Raw genomic sequence first — 22,070 nt, 5'->3', positions numbered from 1 at the left:
TAAAGCCCCTTCTATTGCTCAGCTTGGTCTTCAACCTACTGCTCACATTCAACACAAGGTTCAGAACATGCATGATCCCAGGGCAAGCTCCATGTTAGCATGGCTAGCTTTTCTTCCAGTGCTAAGCTATCCCTCCTAAAACCAAAATCACAAAGCAGGGCTCCAAAGAGCAAGACTGGCAGATATTCTATTTGTCTCCTACTTTGAGACAACTATTATTGTTTTTATTTATTAGCTTTTATTTATCCTTAAAAGTCAGAAATTTTCTGTTAAAGTTTTCAAGCAGTCACAGAATCTGAAGCGCTGCATCTTCGAAAGAATATGGTGAGGCACACAGGAGCTGGCAACATTGTACTGCTGCTATATCAAGTGAAGGTGGAGCCAAGGAAGTGGTGGGTCAGAGAGGATGAAAGACTGAGTCTTTGCTCTATTTCTCTTCTCCCAAACTAACTCTCCTATTAGGAAAGCATCCTCACTGCACATGGACAGCTTCAGGACTTCATGTTGTGAATAAGGTAGCATCACCACCTGAAATGTTATGAGACTAATAATATTTCTATTCTCCACTGGGTCTGAATCCCAGGGCTTGTTCTATTTTGGGGGGAGCTGTGCAGCACAACGAAAGTGGGGCTTATCCAAATGAACTTGGCCTCGAGAGCCGCATTCAGCTCAGGGCAACAGCAGTGCACAGCAAACACTTTCACTTGGAGAAGTCTCTTACTGTTCTCTGCAAGCCCGAGCAGCAGTGTTCCAGGTGACCTTGTGATTCACTACCAGGAAGTAGCAGCTACCCTCGTGATGACTCCATCCGGAGGGACATTTCTTCCCACTGACCTCCTAAAATAAAAGAGGAAAAGGCAAAATAGACTCTTTCTCACAGTGATCTTGGTCTGTGTGCTAATAATCAGAGTGAAGGGTGGAGGTGCTGCTTATGGCTGCCCCAGAATTAAATTGAACATCAACCTTGGTGCGTATCAATAATGCTGCAGCATTGTTTAAAAGATGTAAAGAAATAAATGCCTACCAGAGGAGCCTAAAATTTATGAGTAGCTTTAAAGGTGACATGAGGTTTCAGTTCCAAAAATCCTCTTAAAAGACCACATTAGTTTGGACACTGTTTTCTGTCTCCTGCAGTCTGTGTAGGGAATGCAGTGCAACAAAATTCAGCATGACATTTTACATGGTGGAGGGGATGTATGTTTACAGAATACCTAAATGAGCTAATTTTACTAATTCCCACTCATTCTCTCACAGACTTCATTCACTGACTGTCTCATGCCCACATGCCCACAAGCACCAAGACATATCAGTGCTCACGTGGTTTGTCCAGGAGCACCTGTGGGTGACAGAGAGGAAAGGCAACCCCAGCAGTCAAGCCCTTATCATGTCTCTGGAAATCTTTTTTTCTGGTGACAGCAAACCTGACTCTGGACAACTCTTTTATTTCCTGTACAAGTCAATAGCTGTTACAGGAAGGTCCTTTGCTTGAGAGTCTCACTCATCGTAGACTCCATGCTCTGATTTAGGTGCATACTCATCGTGACAATTTTACCTTGCTCTGGGAATTCCAGGATTTCCATGTTATTCCATCACACTGAAATAACTTTTGAATGCTTTCTTCATAATGCAAGAGCCCCTTTAAATCTGGTGTACAGGCCTTTGGAAAAGAGTAAAAGTCCTGGAAAGAGAAATGTCATTTGAACATTTTAAGGAAAATAATTACACAAAACAAACAAGCTACATGAAACAGATTAAATAGCTCTTCTATTAAAAAGTTATGCAGTGAAAAGTCTTCAAAGGCTGAATTGTTAATTTAGCTGTGTATTGGTTAAACTAAACTCAGTTTTGGAGTAGGAAGGGTTAGGCTGCAGATCTCAGAGGCGTTAAATCATTTTGGAAACAGTGTGACTGAAAACAGATGGTGAAAATGCCTATGAAACAAAAGGTTTCATACCTGATGTCTTGAGCTTCGTTCAGATGCCAGTTCTGCCTTATCAGCTTGTGGGATTTCTGTCTTCCTAGAGGAGACAGCATTTATCTGTGGTTGTGCCTGATTAATTACTGACACTCGAGCCTTCTTGTTTGCTTTAGCTGATGAGGTGTCATCCTCTATTTTTAGTGATACCATCCCGTGATACTTCATTTTACAGTATCACACACACAAGGAGAACAGGAGAGGGAAAACAGGGTTAGCACATACAAGCAACTCTTAAATAAACTAAAAAAAAAAAAAAAAAAAAATTATAATACAAATTGTTGCAAATCAAGGGAAAGTGACAAAGAAAAAGAAAAATACATAGAAAAATAACGTATTGGTCATAATGAATTATTAAGACTGTTAAAGCCTGGAAAGAACAGAATGAGAAAGAAATCATAGAGATGTCTGAGCAATACTCATAATACTCTTACTCTGAAAACCACATCAGTTCCATTTCTAAATACAGATGAAGGATGAACCTGCAAAGGTAGAATAGCAGAATGAAATGGGCATATTCATGCATTAAAGAAACAAAAAATTCTTTCTTTTTCAGAATGGAAACTGATCACCTCTGAAAACAGCCATTAAAAATCACACATTACAAGTGTGTTTATAAACATATTCCATTAACTTTTAAGATCACTATAGCAGAATGTTACTAAACCACCTAGCTAAACCAATACAGCTTAAGCAGGAAAATCAATGGGCAAGTTTTAAGTAACTGTTCCCTGTTTAAGCTAACAGTATTTTCAGGTTTAAAATTCAGAACCAGATTCACAGCTTCTATAAATTTGCCTGGCTCCAGTGACTTCTTTCTTCTAGCTGACCCATAATTTAGACAAGATTAGAAGCTGCAGAGTTGCTGAAGGTGCTTGATGCATGTTTCCTTCCCCAACTTTGTTGTTCTTTTTCTCTTGCGTACGTGGATCTTCAAAATCAGGATTTATTTTTTTTCCTTGCAGTATTTTTAAATAGCTCTCAGGTCTGACTCAAAGCAAGCTTAGGTAGTTTATGGTTATTGTATGGTCAATACTCCTACCTGAGTAGGATCGCTACAAAAATATGACAACTAAGTGAAGCTATCACATCCCAATAAATTCATAAATCAGTCCATCACTGCACTACAGAAGTGTCTTACTATTCTGCCATTTCCAGTCAGTCTCAGCCTGGTCCTTGACTGATTCGCCAAGCTGTGCTCCTGCTGTGGGTCCCCTCCATGCTCTCTCATCCCTTCGGAAGGAGGCGGTGGGATCCCTTCCAAAGGAGCATTGCCAGGCCTGGAAGGTGATGAGGAGCCCGAGGAAACTGGAAACAGTGTGCCTCTCCCCCAGAAGTCACGCTTGCTTTGGCCAAAAGAATGGGAATAACTGCACTGACCTGAAAGCATAAAAAATGGCAGATGGTCAGTTCTAACTGCATGAGCAGATAACTGGTCACGTTGACATGGGCACATAAACAGCTTGTCATTAAAAGTTGGATGATTTTTTCACTTGATGTGGTTGATTTGCTGTTTGCTCAGTCATCCTCATTTGCGAGGTTTGCTATGACTATGATAGCAACTACTACCTGTGTATGTATGTTTTAATATGTAATGCATCTGTCTACCCACAGATCAGAATTTCAACCAGGCATCTTCTGAAAATACCTGTTTTCATGCATAGTTTGGGATTTGGAGTGTTGTTTTTTTAGTCATGGATAGACAGGTATCTTTAACCAATATTGGTGATACTTCCATTATGGCCAGACAACTTTCTCTTCAGAAATCCAGGACACTATTGTTCCTACAAACTAATTGTGTCAATTAACTTCTGATTTACATTATGAATGTTAAAGAGAAAACAGCTTTGAAATTTTAAAAGGAATTTTTGTAAAATGAAACCTAATACATTGCAACACAAGTATTTAAAAGATTGTTTCACTAAGCACCAGAAGAAAAAACACTCTTCAGCTTTCAGAGGATGCAACTGCTTTGCTAATTATTTCTATTTTTTTACAATTGCTTCTTTATTGGTGTGATTTTAGGCACACCACATTTGATCACTGAAAAACACAATAATAATGCAGACATAAAAGTCTAAACTCTGTAATGATCACTGCTGTGTGCTGTGATGTTGTGGACTGCATTTGTTAAGCATTAGAAAACACATTGCTAAGAGCTGGGTTTAGTTTTTAGGGGTTTTTTTTGAGATGAAAATAAATCTTTTTCAGAGGTGTGCAACAACTGTTGAACAATAACTGGGAAAAAAAATTCTAATGGACTTAAAAACCATTTTTTTTCCACTTCCATAGATGAGAACTGAACTCGTGTTGTTATGAAAAGTGGTTTCTTTCCTTGCACCCTTCTCATTTTGTACTCATTGCTTTCTCCATGCTGTGTTTCCTAAGAGGATGCATATGATTGTGTGAGAGAATAAAGGCTCTGCAACTGTCAAACCTGTTTTCTCTAAAAAGAAATTAAGCATTTTGATCTGAAGGTGAGTGTTAGGAAGAACTTGTGCTTGAAAATAAGCAGCTACTCAGCCAAGATTGTCCCACTTTCTTAATGATGAAGATCAAAAGAGAATACCTCCTTTTGAGTCCAAAATTTTCACTACAGCTTTTGTCCGCGTGCCAAGAACAGCATTCACAGGGGAGTTCAGAACTACTTCAAAGACTTCATCATCTTCCTCTAATCCGTCATAGGTAATTGCTATATTCCACATCTTGGTTGACATTCCTAAGAGAAATAAACATTTTAATTACTCTTTAACTGCTATTTCAATCAATCGGGATGTCAAAGAAATATATTAATTAACATGTCTGCAGCTAGAATGGAGTAGCTGGTGTATGCTATTGTGCTCCTACCAACTGACTGGACTCCTGCTGTTCTTCCAAATAACATTAAGTTCAAATTTGTTCCTGGGCAATTACAATTCAGTTCAAGTGCACGCTCTGTAACAACAAGCTGCTGTAGATGTGCAAAATGACACAATACATAGGTTTAGGACTTCCATTGCGGTTTTCAAGAGAAAATATATCATATGCTTTTTACCTTGAAAACTTAATTTTAGAGGTGGAACAGTTATTTAGATACCTGTAAATGGATCAAAGACTATGTTAGATTGAAGTACAACCAGATTTTATACTTGGTTACAAAATTTTTACTTGGTTGCTTGCGTTTACTGGGTAACTTCAGGATTGCATTATGGGAATGAGAAAAGATCATTCCAAGACAATAAACTAGGCTGGTTATTACCCGAAAGGCTACAAAATTTGTTCAGAAAAAGTCAGAGGCAGCAGGACAGAAACAGATCTTAACGTACATGTTGCTGTCAGCAAAACATCTTGGGAACTGCTTCTGCATCACAAAGTCAGTGCTAACATCCAAAATGAGTATCAAAGATACATGTGCAACATTGTCAAAAAAAAATCTCTACATCCTTATGACACTGCATAACCTCTATTTCCTTGCTCCTTTCCAGTATGAATCATCTAGCTAAGAGAAGCTGTCAGTACAAACAGACCCATAAACTTGGGCAGGGTCTTTTTCTGCTCCTTTCCATGACAATTTATTAATTGCAGTCTAATATCCCAATCAGTCCAGTCAATTAGCATAGTTGAGGTGTGTTTTTAAAACAAACCTGTCAGCCTTACTAAATAATTAATAAATACTTCTAATTAGTGAATATCAAACATCTTGAATTTAGAATTAAGAAACTGATGCCTTGAATGTAATAGTTTGGAGGGTCCTTCCCTAAGGTTAAGCCTAAGCAAAGGACTTTTGAAGACAGCCACCCAAAAAAGATTGTGTGAGGGAGCTCAGCTGGCTTAACTGAGAAGCTGGCCAGAAAAGGGGAACAGTGTGCATCTCTCCTGTCCACATTCATAGTTAATTTTCATGCAGCTTACCACCATATTCAGAAGGACAATAACGGTAGCTGCAAACTGTCCCATGGTTGGAGAATCTGCATGGACCAGCAGAAAAGGAAAATTCTAGTAAAGGGCCTTGCACTAAAAATCTCTTTGCAACACTCTTGAGCCATTTCAGTCCACAGGCTGGTAAGCTTGACTGTATAGTACATTAGAGGAAAGAGCTGAAATCCTGGGTCAGCACAGTATGAAGGACTTTTTAGACTGATCTCTCAGATCATTTTTCCATATTCTAATTTAAAACTAAAAAAAAAAAAATCTAATGCTAGATAAAGGGTCTCAGAGAGTGGCTCTTGTTTCAGAGGTTTCATGTGTGTTCCAGAAACACCGGAAATCAGGGCAGATTTCCACCTTTCCACCCAGTTTTGTTTTTCTGCTGTCTGCTGGGTGTCCTCCCTTATCCACCTCTGAAAACTAACAAGCAGTTGCTCATTCTACACCTTTATATAAAATTTGCCTTTCTCAAGATGGGCCATAGTGGCAAATTTCCAAAACAATCAGATTTGTGACTACAAGCTTTCCTATGTGATAGGCAAGCAAAGCTGTGGTATATACGAATTTGTCCATGGGATGCAATGCTACATAATCTCTGTAGCATGCAATGCCTTTTTTTCAAAATAAAAATCTTAAGTCCTAAAGTAAAAATCCCCAGGCTTTGGCTGGAACTGACTTATTGTATTCCCCATATCTTTTTTTCAAATGCAGGTGAGCACTTAGACTAATTTTTACCATCAAATACGTGCCATTTATTTCAGCTTTTCACAGTTGATATACTTTGTCTCCTCTGTAGTCACTGTGATTTTCTGCTATTGAAATCTTACTGCTGGCAGTCTTGGTATAACCTCTGCTGGCATTGTAGACAACATCATGGGAGGCCTGTGTGAACCCCATTTTCTAAACTCATATATGTCCTGGACTATGCCAACAGGATGTGTTCCAAAAAACCTCAGACTTGCATATGCAAAGGAAGTGATTATGATAGCAAATGGTTTTCATTCCCAGGTAATCTATTTATATGGGCAAAACCAAGTTTTTTAGGTGAAGCTAAATTTCTGTATGGTAAATTGTGAAACTTGCACCTGGACTGTTTTTTCCCTAGACTCAAGGAGATAACCAAAGCATAAGAATAATAAATTGTGCAGAACAGAGGAAGCTTTTTTCAGTATTTTCACATTCATATTCATTTTTACTATTGATTGTCCCCCAGCCAAAAAAATCAAGCTCCTTTTGATAATACAGTTACTATCATTTCTTGCTATTTACAGCCTCAGTCAAGGTCAGACTGCCATTATGATTACAGTGCAAGCAGAGATGAGGTCTGACAATTTTCAGGTTCTCTTGCACCTTTCTGGTCTTGGTTACCTTGCATAAATTAAGTTATACTCAGTTTTGTCTAAATTTGATGAGCATCCTGGGCTTTACCTATTATGTCTTAAATCTTTAAAGCATCTCACAGCTCAGCTCAGGGTGAGTCCTCCCCAGCCTAGCTGTAGGGAGATTAGAAGACATCATTTCAGCACTTCTGATATTTTAACAACTGATGTAAAGGGACTGTACATCATCTCACCCTAAGTAATAAGGATACTGATTCACAAAGGAAGTCCACTGCACTTCCAGAAAATGAGCCCAAGTGTCTTTAATTCTATTCAGCTGCTCTAGCTACAGATACATAATAGGTTTCACTCTCCAAAATGAGAGTGCACACTTTCAAAATCAGTGAATCAATTTTATAATTATTCAGTGCAATGGTTCCTACCTGGATCAAACTGAACAAGCTTGGAGGGAGTCACTGTAAAGTCCTTTCCCAGCACAGCAGAAATTTCATTGACCTGAGAAGAAATCAAACAGTAAATGCCATGCTGTGACCTTTTTCACCAAACCACTGCATCCTGCTGTGTGCTGAACCTATTGTGTGCCTCTCCATGGGGTCTCAAAAAGACACGCCTACCCATACATGTGCTTAGGCTGAAAAAAAAGATAAGGGCCTAGAGAATAAACCTTGTGATGTGCAACTGTCATTCTGTCCTTGCTCATGGTTTAAAACTCATAATCAAAAAAATTTGCTCATCTTAAAAATTTGCCTCATCCTCTGTCAAACTGCTACTTGGCAGCATCAGATAACGCTGCTGTTCACCATGCCAGGCAACCCAGCCATACCCGGGTCATGGACAGGCACATCCTGGCATCCTGGAAGAGCAGCAGCAGCCTGGCCACGTTTGCCTATTTAGCCATTTGTGAGGTCTTGGAGGAAGCATTTGCATGCAGAGCTGCCTGTCAACTCCAAAAACTCGTTGGGATAGGCATGAACACCTACATACATAGGTATGGGGACTCCAGCGAATTTTTGTAGGAGCTCAGCAGAGGACACCAGCTTCCATACTGCATTCTTGATGCTGGGATCAATTTCAATGGTCTTTTTAGCTGAGTGACAACGAGAGCAGAGTCACTGGAGTCTGTGAAGGATAGGGCAGGATGGCCCCCAATCAAGTCAGTAGCAAAATTCCCACTGACTTCTGCGGAAGAAAAATCAAAACTATGTTTCCAATTAGGAATCGGAAACTGTGAATAATCCTGAGAAACTGTGAGGGAAACTTTTAGTATTTTTCTAGCAAGGGGAGCTGGTAAAATCCTGGAATTTCTGTTTTATGAGCTAAGATAAAATTTGTGAAGGCAAGTTGCACAAATCCTGCTTTACAAAATTATAACCTGCAGCTTTCAGTCTAATTTTTTTGACATAAGACAGAGACCGTTACTGAAAATATAGGGGGTTCCTTGGGCTTTTTCCTAGGCTGATGGCAGTGGGGGGAGAAATGGGGGAGGCTGCCATGACTGTGGAGTTAAAGGTCCCATAGCTCCTGGGTTCTTCCAGCCTAAGCAGGGAAATGAGAAGTCCCATGACCCCGGGTTGCCCAAAGCCTGGGTTTTAAAGTGGCAAATCCTGGAAACCCAGCTTCTGAACACAGTCACAGAGGAAACAGCCTGCTCTGTCACAGAAGGTCATCAAAACTGAAATACTGCTCAAAACATTTGGTTAATCAGCATTTTTACTTAAAGCTCAGAAAGTTTTTTCAGAAATTTTTCAACCATCTGTGCTAGGCACAGGACAATGGTTGAAGGACAATGTCCTGGTAAGTTTGGTTTGAATTGTATGGCCTCTTTGCTGATTACTGAAATACCTTTTAAATCTGAGGAGGAAATTAACAGGGTCCACTATTTATTTATTACTAAGTTTCCAGTTAGGAGCTTGGCTTTTAGCTTTACCTTCAGAGCGATAAAGGCAGACTCTGCAGAGTGTCCTGCCCTGGTGATTTTCAGAGACACTACTCCCACGCTTTCACACACTTCATATTCAGTCTGCTGCATTTCAATCCGAGACCACCGTAGCTCCAGCCTGTGGGAGAGGAAGGAAAGCCTGTGTGAAGCAAAGCCACCTCCCCTGCTGTCCCCATCCCCTGCTGCTCCGAGCTGCAGTGAGGAGCCATTTCTCTCTGGACTGCTGATTTAGCCAATACACATACAGAGCCTTTGTTTCCCAGTCAACACATTTGTGTGATTTGGCTGATTAGAAAGAGGGAGAGGCAGTTAATAAATACTCCAGTCGAGCCCTGGTCTACCCCAAACCAAGCCTGAACCTTGTTTCAGAACCAGAGGGGTTCTGCAGCAACTTTGAGAAGAGCAGAGATTGTCCATAATGCTAAATAGGCCAAGACAAGCTATCACTGTTTCATCCTGGTTCCCTTTAACCCTGTAGTTTTATTTTACTCTCACTCCCTGGTCTTTTCTCTGCAATACCATCCTTCTTCCCACCTTCCTTCACCTATCCTCTAACTGTCCTCTAGTGTACAGGGCACGTTCTAGGATTTCACTACCTCTGTGCGAGTGGTCTCCCCAAGCCCCTTACTTCAATACTCTGTGCTTCACTCTTCAGCCATAGAAATGGCTGAGTCCAGGTGTCTCATACACTGAATTTTAGCACTGTTTATAGGGGATGTGACTGAACCTCAGATGATTGCATGCTGCGCAGAGTAGCCAATAAAGATCTCACCTTTTTAAAAGATGTGATAAAAATTAGTGAGAGTCAGAGGAATGAAAGAGAGCAGAAAGAAGGAAAATGAGCTGTGCTACTTACAAAACAATTTGAACTTTTCCAAAACTTCTAGACCTTTCAAGGTTGACTAGCTCTAACACCAGTGGAAGTTTCCTCCTGTCCTCTTATATCCTCCAATACTCATTTTGTGGGCAACCCATTTAGAAGCCGATTTGCTTTATTTTTGCTAAAGAGGATGCATGTGCCAGATGTAGTCCAGCAGCATTCAGATAAAAGCTGGGATTCAATTTTAATAATATCAACATGCAAATCAAACTTGTATGTTGAACCAGTGACCGTTAGGTGATAAATTGTTTTGTAAAAAAAACCTCTCACAGGCTTTTAAATCCAGTATTAAAAATAATATTTTTTCCTTAAAAGCCAAACTCGCCTTTGTTCTGAGATCCAGTGCAGCTAACAGATAAATACTACTTCTCTGAAACTCCTATTTTCCATACAGAAAGTGCTTTCTCTTTGCTCTCTTCATAAAGCTGTGTTATGCATTGCTATTTGTATACAAGAAGCCACACTTCCCCATGAGGGGTGGCAGCATTTTAATGGTAGTTTTAATATCAGTGCATCTGTGAGCCAGCACAGTGCAGCTGGGAAGTGCTCAGGCTGGCTGTGTTCAGATGTGTTTGTGTATGGGGACATCTTTAGGCACAGCATGTAATGGCCAAAACATTGTCCCCAGCTCTGCTCAGTCCCTGTCCTTCCTCTAGCATGCAGGGAAGTGCTCCGCAGAGGAGCCTGGCCCTTGGAGCCAGCTCTCTGCTCCTTTTCTCTTGCCATGAGTCCTGGTTTGTGAGTAGCCAGTTTAGCCCAGGAGAATAGCGTTAGTTAATTTTCTCAGTTACTTCTGATTAAGTAAATTGGTTGAACATTCAGCCCTCTTCTCAGAAATGAAGAGAAACATTGCCCCTGCTGTAGAGCTACTTCTACTTTTGGCCTTTATCATCAAAGCACAGTTCAGTCGATACCCCAGTCTCTTAATTTTTGTACGTGAGGCTTATATGTCACAAGGAAATTTTGACAATGTGTGTCATGGTTTAACCCAGGACAATACGCCTAATATAAATTTTGGCAGTGGATAACAAAGAAGGTGCTGTGTGCCCTCCACCTTCTTTCAGTGCTCTTTTGCAGAAGTGTGGCTCTCATAGCTTTTACTGCTTGAGAGCATCCCCTCCATCGTGATCTCAAGCTTGTGAAAAAAACGTTGCCATCAGCACAGGGCAAGAGTGACCTCCAGCTGCAGGAGCATGTACATGAAGCATCAGTCCCGTCCCTCAGCACGCATTATCTCAGATCTCCAAATGCCCAACTGCCACTTAGAGTAAACTCCATTATGTTTTTCTGTGAGGCCCCAAAGGCCCTTGAGAACTGTGCCCCAGTCTAACCTAGAGCTAGCCCTTTGTATTTCACCTCCCTGAGGAGAAGAAAACTTCTTTACTACTCAGCAAAAGAAGTGGCAGTTTGAGTCATAGCTATGTTCATCTCTGCATGGCATCAAGCCCAGCATGGGTTCCTTAGCGCAGGGGGGTGGCACACACAGCGCACCACAACACACACCGCTGAGGGTCGGAGCTACCTTTGGGGCACTGCAGAGTTTCCACTGGCATCTGTGACCTGAAACTCCAAGCTGTCTGAATTCACTTCCTGTGATGGATTGATGACATAAAGTATGGTTTTGCTGTTTAAATCCTTTTGGCTGAACCCTTCCTGAATAAATCCACCTGGGAAAGAAAAGAAACATTCAGGTGAATCAAAAGCCTGTTAATAAGAACCACATAGCTCATATAGACTGCTTTCAACTTTTCTTTTTGTTGATCACTTAGAAAATTTGAACTTACAGAAACGTGGTTTTATAGCTAAACAGCAACATCCTAGCTCGTTATAAACCCCAGCCAGTTTCTTCAAATGTGACATGTTTACCAGATGGCCAAGTTCAATATTCCTCTTTTTTTTTTATTGACACAAACAAAAAATAATTTCTCAGTGGCAGGTATTAAGAATCATCTCTAACTCCTTGAGGATTCATGATGGGCACGAGACTCGGGTTTTCATGCAAAAGCTTTCTTACTACATTCAAACCTTGCCCAAAGTTAGCTAAGAAACTTTTATTTCCTCTAGCAAGCAAACATTAATAGGGTAGATTTTGGAATCTGGTCTGGTATGTCCTAAAATACAGAGTTTATAGAAGACAGCACCTGTTGTTACATTTTCCAGGTAGCCATAATGAGGACCTTGTAAAATCTTAAAAATTATTTTGTCATCTTCTGTATTAGGGTCAGATGCCTTCAGGGACCTGGCAGTAATATAGATCCCGTAATTGCCATTCTTCAGCAGTTCCACATCAGAAAAGCAACGGAGATGAATAATTTTTGGTGCCATTTTGTCCAAATGATCCACCTAAATGAAAGTTAGACAAATGTTTATTCATTTTACAGCATCAGGTTATTCTCTGTCCTACTTTTGCTAAAAGCACAGTAGCCTGCTCAGGGTGGCAATAGCCACTTTGACTTGCAGTCTGCTCCAGAAGAAGTCTGATCTCCAGTTAAGTACTACTTCCCATGAGAGGTTTCCAAGCCCAGATTACCCAGTAGCTTGCTGCATGCAGCAGGATACAGCACACACTGGGGAGGGCACCACAAATTGTGTACCTCTGCCCTGATGTCCCACACTCCCCATAGTCCTTCTCCTTTTTGATGTAATTTTCTTCATAGCAAATGAAAACTCCAGCAAAGGTTTCTCACCTCTGTTTTACAATAACAAGCATGGAAACCTAAGGATTATGTCATAGTCATAGACCTGGCCAATATGTCTCCTCAAATCTGTGCCACCTTTCACAACTGATGAATCCTCTAGCACTCTGCAATGGTTGTTGCTGTTTCTAGATCTCATCTTCTGCTGAAACGGCACACCTCACTCATCCTATAACTTCAAACTTTGTCATCAGGAAAAGCTACGAGGCTCTTTGTTAGTATCAGTGTTTTGAAACGCACAGAATTTTGACATACAATGCAACCCGGCCTGCTTTACATACTGAAACATGCCAGATAGATATATACAAGAAGTCATAGCAAAGGTATCTAAGCCTATGAGACAGTGGGAAGAACTTGAAAATTAAGGAAATAGGAACAGTAAGATCCTAGCAAAAGAAGGAAGAATCAGAGCAGGCATCTTACAAAGACTTCCAGAAGCAAGACAGGCTGTTCAGTTGTGGGAGCAAAGTGGCTGTAATTCAAGATTCCTGACATGAAGATCAACAGTCATCCTAGCATCCCTCACATGCAGATCAGTGGGTCAGGGTACCAAGTGGGAAAGCAGAGCAAGAGGAAGTTCATTCCTCGCCATAGCTGGGCTCAACTTTAGGGTTGAGATTTCTATGTAAAATATTTTAGCAGGTATAAGTATGTACTTGCTTATATCTCTATAAGCAAGATGTCTTTATTCTCTTAAATACAGTCTCTCTCTTTGCAGTCTATAAAATTCTTTGCCTGAGTAATGCATTGTGGCAAGCAGTTAATTCTCCAGGTCAATTATTCATGGAACACAGAAAGCAAACATTTTAGCTGATAAATACCTCATTTAAATCATAGCCTGCAGCAAGTACCAGTTCTCATCAAAATTACTACATTTTTCACCTTATCATGCTATATATCTCTTTTAAGTAGGCCTGTGGTCACACTTGCCTGAATGGTGAATGCCACTGGCTCGATCTGCACCCTCCCATTCACGATGAAGCCTTGATTAGTCCTATCTGTTGCAACAAATGTAAATTTGTCAGTGTGGGAATCCCCACCTCGGTGCTTGTATGCAACATCCCTGTTGTCCACATCTTGCTGGGTGAAATTGTACTGCAGTAGCACAGCCCCTCGATAATAGAGATGACCATATTGGGGGAGCTGAGCCAAGAGGAAAGTAAGGTTTTCTTTGGCAGTGTCTGGATCTGAAAGCTGCAGGACATCAGGAGAAAGGAGTGCCATAGCGCCTTCCACTAATCTTAACCCCATGTTCCTAGATAGCATGGGCAAAGCTTGGTCGACTGCCTCCAAAGAGATCATGAATGTCCCATGCTTAGTCTTCAATCCATTGCTGATGATGAATCTGGCAAAGAGAGGCAAGGTAGTCTTCAGCATGTGTTCTTGATTCACCATGTACTGAAATGAAATGATAATACACACCTTTACTACAGGACTTGCCTGTGTTGGTACTGCAGAAGTAGCAGAGCTGGTCTGAGCTCAAACCCAGATTGTGAGTGGGGTGAATATATAACTTAAAAAACATGAAAGCAGATGGCCAGGTATATGGCAAGAGTTACAATGCATCTGCAGGAATCTGAGTAGATGCCAGAGGAATGGCTTTGAGGATATGCACATCAGTCTCAGCAGTCATAACAGAGCTGATCTAATCTTCTAGCTCAGATATAGATGGAGCAAATCTAAAATGGCAGGCTGGCTGGGGGGCTTATTGCACCCTGTGGCATACCTACTTGTTTGAACACATCCTTAAGTATATCTTCACTTGGCTACCTGGCAGTGGCAACTGCCAGTGGAAGTGTTGGCTTTGTCTACAACTTACAGAAAGAGGTGTGTGAAGTGCATGGTCTGCCTGGACAATGGGATTTTTTTGTTCACTGTTACAAGCCTTTTGTACCCAACAGTCCCAAAACTATCTAAAAAAGCAAGCTGGAAAAAGATCCATCTTTATCACGCTTCACGGGTTTGTTTAGACACTAAATGTATCTGTAAATTTCTGTACATTCAGAGGAACTGATTTATGTTTCTTTACAAAACTCAAATAAGGTTTTGCTGAAATATTAAAATTCTGTGGGAGATACTGGGCAGAACTATACAAGTTGCTAGGATAATTTTAAAAATGTAGATGTCTATACCATGTGTTTATCAAAGGGTCAGATCTGCAAAGTTCTTATTCCACGCTGGGAATTTCTATTAATAGCAGCATAGTTTCTTACAATTCTCCCTCAAGCAGTAATATTTATTTAGATATACTAAAGATTTGATTATGCTCTACAGTTGATTTTTCTTTCCTAAAGAAGAGAAAGATAAAGGTGCCCAAGGCTGGAGAGAAAATCTGTTGGAAGCCTATCAGCTGGGTATGGGCTTTTGCCATACAAGTGCAGCATGTTCTGCAGAAAAGTATTACCAAATTTAGTTGTGGATAAAAATAAAGAGAAAACCAATCTTTTAGTCTTCAAAATTCATCCTAGCTTTCATTGTCAAGATTATTACTTAAATATTTTTTCTGAAAGCAATTACATTGCACATTGTCATGCCTGTAACAAAAACTTGTATATGAAACTAAAAATTGCTTTGAAAATGTCTCATGATCCTTTGTGCCCCATCACCATATAGCATGTAAGAGTTACCTTTCTACAGAAGTTTCTGTGGTTATGCTGCATAGTACATGCAAAGCATCTTGGAGAGTGGTTTTCACCCAGGTGAGTTCTGCCTGAGTCAGAGCAGAGTCTGTTCTGCAAACAAATTTGCTTGTGGTAGACTATTCACATTCCCTGACCTTCCTTTTTCTCCCACCCTCCAACCCAGTGCTTCAAATGCACATACAATTACATTTATGCAGTTATCGTGTATGGGACAGTGTTATGGGATGGTTGTTTCAGACAATATGAGAGCCAGCCTAGCTGGCTGCTTTCCACCTAGCGTGCTTCCACTATATATAAGTGAAATGGGGACTGGTTGACATTTAGATTATCTGCCTCCTATTGCTTTCTTGACTGCAGACCTCAAAGAAGTATTTAAATAACTACAGGGTCAGAACCTGGCCTATTGTTGTGTGCCTTGAATGTAAGTGACCTTCAGTAGGTCATGGAGTAGCTTACTGTGTCACACAGACTGTCCATCTAAAACTCCTCACTGCCTTCACCAATTCTGGATGATTAGGGCTTGATCAACTTGTAAGCTGGCAGAATGCCATGAAACAGATGGGAATGAGCATAGGCAGACCAGGGACTATATAGCAGTTAGAAGTATGTTTACTGAGGATGGTATTCCCAGCTGGGAACCTAGAGACATCTGTCTGCACTGACCTAATGCTGTTGTGCTAATGGTAAAAGTGTTGTGCTATTAGTAATCTAGCTGAAATAAAATACAGAACTAGAACAATGATGATAAATACTATGCTAAGGAAAAAAAAAAAAGCAAAACACATTCAGTCAAGACCTTAACCATCTCTCAAAAGGTCTGGAAGACTGCAGTGGAAGTGAGTTATTTGATGGCTGTAAAATCATTGGGATGATGTCTCAAACAATATTTAAGTGAAAGACTTAGATAATTCAGTTCATGAAACTGAAAATTTGTCCAGTCTTCTACAGAATAGCAAATACGAGCAAACGTCCTGGTTACATACATCAGACTGAAATTTACGATGCAAATGTTGTACACCACTTGATTTCACAGGTGATGAAGCTGCCTGTGTCCAAGATGTCCTTTTTTATGCACTTTGGGAGATTTTGGTTGTTTATTTCTGGTTTATGGCTGCTTCATCTTTTCCTTAGGAATGGAGAGCAGCCAATATTCTCACTCTGATGAAATTTAGGGGACAACTCTCAGGCACAGTTAGGAGGACATGTTGCATGGTTTGATTTCACCATTACCAACATTTCCTGCTTTCTGCAGTTTGATGGCAACAGAGTTGGCTGTAGGACCTACCATCTGTCATGGCATTTAAAAGATAAAAATGGAATCATAAATAGTGCCAGCTCATTACAAAATCGAGCCAGCGTGTCAAAATGGAGGACATTAACATGTTCTTTTAGTATCCTGCTGCCAGCGTCTGATGTCAGGTTGCTAATTACTTGAAGTCATCTGTCCAAACAAGCACTGCCAAATCTTTCTTCCAGGCCAGCAGCACCAAACAATACAGGCAAATTTATGTCTGAAGGAAGTACTTCAGTGGAAAGTAAAAATCTGATCAGTTAATCCCCCCCACTAATTACCCATATAATTAATGTAACCATTCCTTGTTTAAATAATAATAATAATCTGCCACAATATTTATATGTCTACACAAAGCCAAATTCTTTTCCAAATGATAACATCAAGCAATATCAATTATTGTGATTAAAATAGTTATTGAATATCAATATTTATTAAAGCATCATAACCTTACTTTTATAAGGCTGACTTTCTAGTTTGGTTCTTAGCCATTGGCCTAAACAGAAGACATTGGGTTTATCCACATGCACAGTTTCCCTAGAATTGTTTGGTCTGCTTTCATTAGTGTGGTATAGAAGTCATACTGATGCAAGCCACTCCTACACTGCCCAACCTACGGTTGGCATGACTGCAACATTACTGTCTAAGCTAATTCTAATTTTGGTCATAGTGTTTCACAGTTGAGAAACATAAAGCCAGAGAATATTTGTTCACTTTTTCTGTTATGACTACAAGTGGATCAGACAAATCTCCTAACTAGAACTTCCACCACATTGAATTTAGTGGAAGGGATAGTTTAAAATATTTCAACTGAGGAAAGCCCCAAAATTACTTTTGGCTTAACTCTAGATAATGTCTCCTAAGCTGCCTCAGTGTCATAGGGAAGCTTATTTGATGTCTCTATGCCCCACTTGCTTGACTTCCCTGCAAAAAAGTTCTCAAACTGGAGGATGCAACATGTTCTTGAATCTTCATCATGCATCATGGAAAATACCATTCAGATCAGGAATCTATTAATGAGAGAGTGCAAAAAGGGGTCTCTTCTGAATTGCAAATCTTAGGTGCTAAGTCCTTCATTTTTCTTAGTCACAAATCGAAAAACAATAAGCCTTTATTATTGTGGGGAAAATTTGAATTTTACAGAAAGTCCATTTTCTGTCAAAAGCTGTTTTCAGGGGAAATTGCCAATGCTAGCAAGAAGTTAGCATTCTTCCTTTAGAAACATTTTCTTTATTTCTGAGCTTTTTTTTTCCTGCCTTTGCTCTCTTTTACAAAACTGTCCCTGAGCCTTTGGGCAACAATACATCTACTCTGTCTTTATCTCATGATAACTCATTGCATCATTCCACTCTATAACCAAGGGAGGTTCATTTAAGAACAAAATAAGGAAATATTCACTTCAGGAGTACACGTAGTCTAAGCTGGTCTAAGGAGAAGGTTCAGAACCAGGTGAAAGTAAACTTAAATATCACTAGGCTGCTGTACTGGGCCTAGAGGTAACCAGGTTTACCCCTAAAAATCCAATTGTCTACATGAATTTTGGAGCTATTGTGGTGTCAGAATGGGTAAGTGGACTGGTTTTCAGTGTGTTCAGGAACTACTTATGGATTCAAAAGGCCTGGAACTGAATGAATATGATAAATAAGAATAGACAAGAAAGCAGTTACTTAATACCTGGATGGGCCAGTTTTACTACATCCAGCTATAGCAAGAAACCAAAGGAAAATTCCACAATGTTCTTAGTCCTTTCTCCCCTCTTAAATCTTAACAGCTGTGTATGTTTGGGTGCTATAATAATATTGAAGCTAGTATCACTGAGTGAATGTGGCTCTGGCTACAGTTTCAGCATCAATTAGAAAATGCATTTATTACCAAAGCAGTCACAACTATGTGTATTATAGTAGAAATATCTTTGCTATATAAATATTGAGAATTCCCACAGAGCTACCACCTCTTTTTAATAATTTGTTTGGGGGTTTTTTTGTTTGTTTGTTTTGTGTTGTATGGTTTTTTTTAAATACCCAAGAAATCCAAGGTGAAAAGTTTGGGGTGTGGGATGTTATGCCTTACCTGAATATATCTTCACGGACAACTGCATTTGTGTTGTGAACATAGCAGACTATCTGTCTTGCTATATCCATTTGACTGAAGCTTGTAATGGGGATGCCAGGGTAGCTGACATACTCTATTTGTCCATACTGGGGTGGAGAGGTTATCACATAGAGGAGTTCCTCTGGTTTGTCAGTACCGTCCAGTGCAAGGAGGACATCGGTTGTAATGTAGCCCCGATCTCCTTTTGGCACTCTAAGAGGTTTTATGGAAACAGCAATGTCTCCTGCAAGATAGACAAAACAACACTAAAATAGTTGAATTGTAAGTTGATCTCTTATGCATTATTTAGCCACATACAAGCCATCACCAGTAGAAAAATCATAGGACTGTAGGATTATAGGGAATTTCAGGCTGGAAAGGACTTCAGGATATCTCCAGTCCAGCCTTCTGCTCAAAGCAGGGTCAGCCACGAGATAAGACATAACCAGGTTGCTCAGGGCTTTATCCCACTGGAGCCTGAAAACTGCCAAGGATGGAGATAGCACAACTTCTCTGAACCCTTGTTCCAGTCTTGTCAGGTTAACTTGGTCCAATTTAGGTTTCTAATAGGGATGCAATAAAGGAAGAGAGACCGTAAGACTAGAGTGCAAACCTGGGAGACAGAGTGGTTTCTGAACAGTGTTTTGCCTACATTATTGCATTCTTGCCTTTTTTCTGTGCTTTGATTTACTCAGGCATAAAGCTAGTTTCAGAAGGATATTTTCAACTCTATTTGAAAAGTAGCTAGGAGTCTTGGGAGGCAAGGTATAACACATTGCCTTAGGCTGAGACTTTGCAAATCCCAGGATCACTTCTTCACCAGCAGGAACATCAGGGCTCTGGCCAGAGGTGAAATCCAAGCAGGCAGACTTTCAAGATCTGCAAGGAGATTTGCCAAGGGCCTATATAGTGCTCAGGGAAGGATCAGGACATATACTCAGATCATTTTTCTTTCAGAAACAGGTACTGTAAAAAGTCGAGTCTGGTAGAGCTTTACCCTTTTCCATGTCCTTGATATTTATGTAGAAGTCCACAGCTGGGGATCTGTTGTACCCATCCCACAGATAAAATGTGAAGCTGTCTTGGTTCTTGGACCCTATAGCTCCTGTATGGACATATCTCACATGGTTCATATCCAGTTCTTCCTGAGTGCACTTCATTCCAGTTTGGAGAGTCATCCAGCTGTGGCCTACCTAGAAAGAATAAACATCCTTCATTAAACAGATAGTCTCCCTTGCATCCTCCCCAGTTAATTGTATTTCTTTGCAGACTGTTAGTGGCAGCTACCTGGCTTCCCTTCTAAGCAATAGAGTCTTCCGTCATAGTAAGTTTGGAAGAGCATTAAATAGCTGGAGGTGTTCCCAAGCAGCTATAAGGCTGGAGAAGATACAGTGAGCATGAATAAAATGGAGTAAATGGAGTTTAGCCACTTTTACTCCAGGAAATACATTTCTGCACACATCTCAATGAGACACCAACGAGATGAAAATGAAATGGTTCCTGACCCAGCTTATGTTTTCTATTTCTTAACTTCACAAAGCTGCTCTTGGTTCTATCCCAAACCATACCTCAAGGAGTATCAGAAATGAACCTATGGGGAACTTCAGGGAAGCACAGAAATTTAGAGCCCCAGAGGTCCTCTGACAGAAAAATGTGAATTGCCCAATAAAATTTCCTGCTTTTCTTAAGATAGCATAGTACCCTATATGGGACTGACCTGTATATTTGACATTCAGCCTAGTAACAGTGTCACTAGCTTTGGAGCAAAGGCTATCAAGGACAGAGAGCTCAAATACATGTCGGTACCCTATCTGTTCAAACTGTCAGACTCCAAACAGTAGCTGTCTCTCACCCTAGTCTGTGGGACCCCTTTCATTCACAAGTCTCGTGTGATCCACAGGGCTCTTGCAGGGATCCAGCATCAAAATATTTTGCAGGCTCACAGGTCTTAGAAACTGGGGTTTTTTTTTTCTATTTTCCATTATTTTTCTATTATATAGGTATGCAATTAAAACCAGGCATTTTTTCTATCTTTGTTCCTGTGGCTTATCTTTGGTCAAGAGATGGTCATCTCTTTCCTTCCATTTCTAATCTTATTTTCTGCCTTTCCTTTTGCTATATCTTTTCCATCTTCTTCCTTTTTTCCCTTCCTTCCTCCCATACTTTTCTTCTAACTCATGATTTATTACTCAGTCTTCCACACACATCTCTCTCCATTATTTATGAACCCTGAAGTAACTGAAGTAATGGCTTACTTGTCACTTTTTTTTGATCAAAGACTTCGCCCCCCACCCCCACCCCCCACTTCCCAGCTTTGATGCTTGGTTTTCCCCCTCCATGGGCTGATTCTCCCAGCATCTCTCTCCATTGTCACCTCAGATGATCTGCCATGCTTTTCACCCTCCCTCTCCTTTTGAGGATCTGGCCTTTAGTGTCAAAGCCTCTGGGACAGCATCATTTTTTAGTTCAACCACTCTTTCAACAATCAAACTGGACACAGCGATCTACTTCAAAACATGACAGACATTTGGGAGAAAATGAAGGTGAACTTCATTCTACCCTAAAAACGGAGAGTTCTTTGCATGCCTGCTTTTTTGTTGAAGTACAAAGACTAACCTTGAGCTGAAGCTGACCATTTTCTGGAAGTCTTTCAAATAAGTAGTAAATTCTCTCCCTGGGGGTATCTTTATCTTCTGCTGACAGAACAGCACTAGAAATTATTCGAGTTTCACCCATGTTCACCTCTATATCATTTTTCCTGCAAAAATTGAAAGTCATGTATTGATGCAATAAAAGAAAAGTAACCTTTCCAACACATAATTTCTCTGCCAGGAATATGGATTACCCAGATACTGACAGAAATGACAACTGCAGAAGGAATGGAAGGAGGGTGCCTATTTCAGTTCAAAATAGAAAAAAAGCAAACAGGGTAGACCAGCTTCTCCTTACAATGGCGAAAAACAACAAAGCAGATACCTACAACAACCTGGGATTTACCATGTTTGTCTTCTTCCCTTGGGCCCTATTCTGCTTACCTTCATACAATTTATAAGAAGAGGACAATGTAAACCAATAGGCTGTATTATACGTTACTGCTACTATAGACCATAGCAATACTGGCTGTAATGAACTGATTGTTCATTAGAGAAAAGACTGCCTTTCAAATGACTAGTCTATCACTGCTCACCTTAATCTTTAAAGACTCTACAAAAACCTAACTGACTTCTTCTCTATGCTCCCCATTGCAGATTTTTTCCTTGGTTCTTGATTCAGAAAGGTAGGTTAGGCCACCTGTTCCTTGGCAGAAATG

General features: G+C 40.3%; 1 protein-coding gene across 1 annotated transcript in view; it reads right to left on the bottom strand.

The window, feature by feature from the left end:
* Positions 1 to 22,070, bottom strand: part of FREM1 (FRAS1 related extracellular matrix 1) — a 70,423-nt gene that overhangs the window by 8,054 nt on the left and 40,299 nt on the right. Inside the window, exons 23-37 of the mRNA XM_010562092.1 lie at positions 21,377 to 21,518; positions 19,758 to 19,953; positions 18,740 to 19,004; positions 13,667 to 14,081; positions 12,182 to 12,383; positions 11,563 to 11,707; positions 9,149 to 9,278; positions 7,644 to 7,716; positions 4,545 to 4,694; positions 3,973 to 4,018; positions 3,117 to 3,255; positions 2,410 to 2,457; positions 1,955 to 2,137; positions 1,553 to 1,678; positions 722 to 837 (exon numbers count right to left, since the gene is read on the bottom strand). Of these exons, the coding sequence (XP_010560394.1) occupies positions 722 to 837; positions 1,553 to 1,678; positions 1,955 to 2,137; positions 2,410 to 2,457; positions 3,117 to 3,255; positions 3,973 to 4,018; positions 4,545 to 4,694; positions 7,644 to 7,716; positions 9,149 to 9,278; positions 11,563 to 11,707; positions 12,182 to 12,383; positions 13,667 to 14,081; positions 18,740 to 19,004; positions 19,758 to 19,953; positions 21,377 to 21,518 (2,376 nt within the window). The remainder of the gene's footprint in view (positions 1 to 721; positions 838 to 1,552; positions 1,679 to 1,954; positions 2,138 to 2,409; positions 2,458 to 3,116; positions 3,256 to 3,972; positions 4,019 to 4,544; positions 4,695 to 7,643; positions 7,717 to 9,148; positions 9,279 to 11,562; positions 11,708 to 12,181; positions 12,384 to 13,666; positions 14,082 to 18,739; positions 19,005 to 19,757; positions 19,954 to 21,376; positions 21,519 to 22,070) is intronic.

Source organism: Haliaeetus leucocephalus, unplaced genomic scaffold (assembly GCF_000737465.1).
Source record: "Haliaeetus leucocephalus isolate CR32 unplaced genomic scaffold, Haliaeetus_leucocephalus-4.0 Scaffold154, whole genome shotgun sequence".
NCBI classification, from domain to species: Eukaryota; Metazoa; Chordata; class Aves; order Accipitriformes; family Accipitridae; genus Haliaeetus; species Haliaeetus leucocephalus.
The sequence above is the reverse complement of the archived record's forward strand: the minus strand, read 5'-3'. Positions and strand labels throughout refer to the sequence as shown.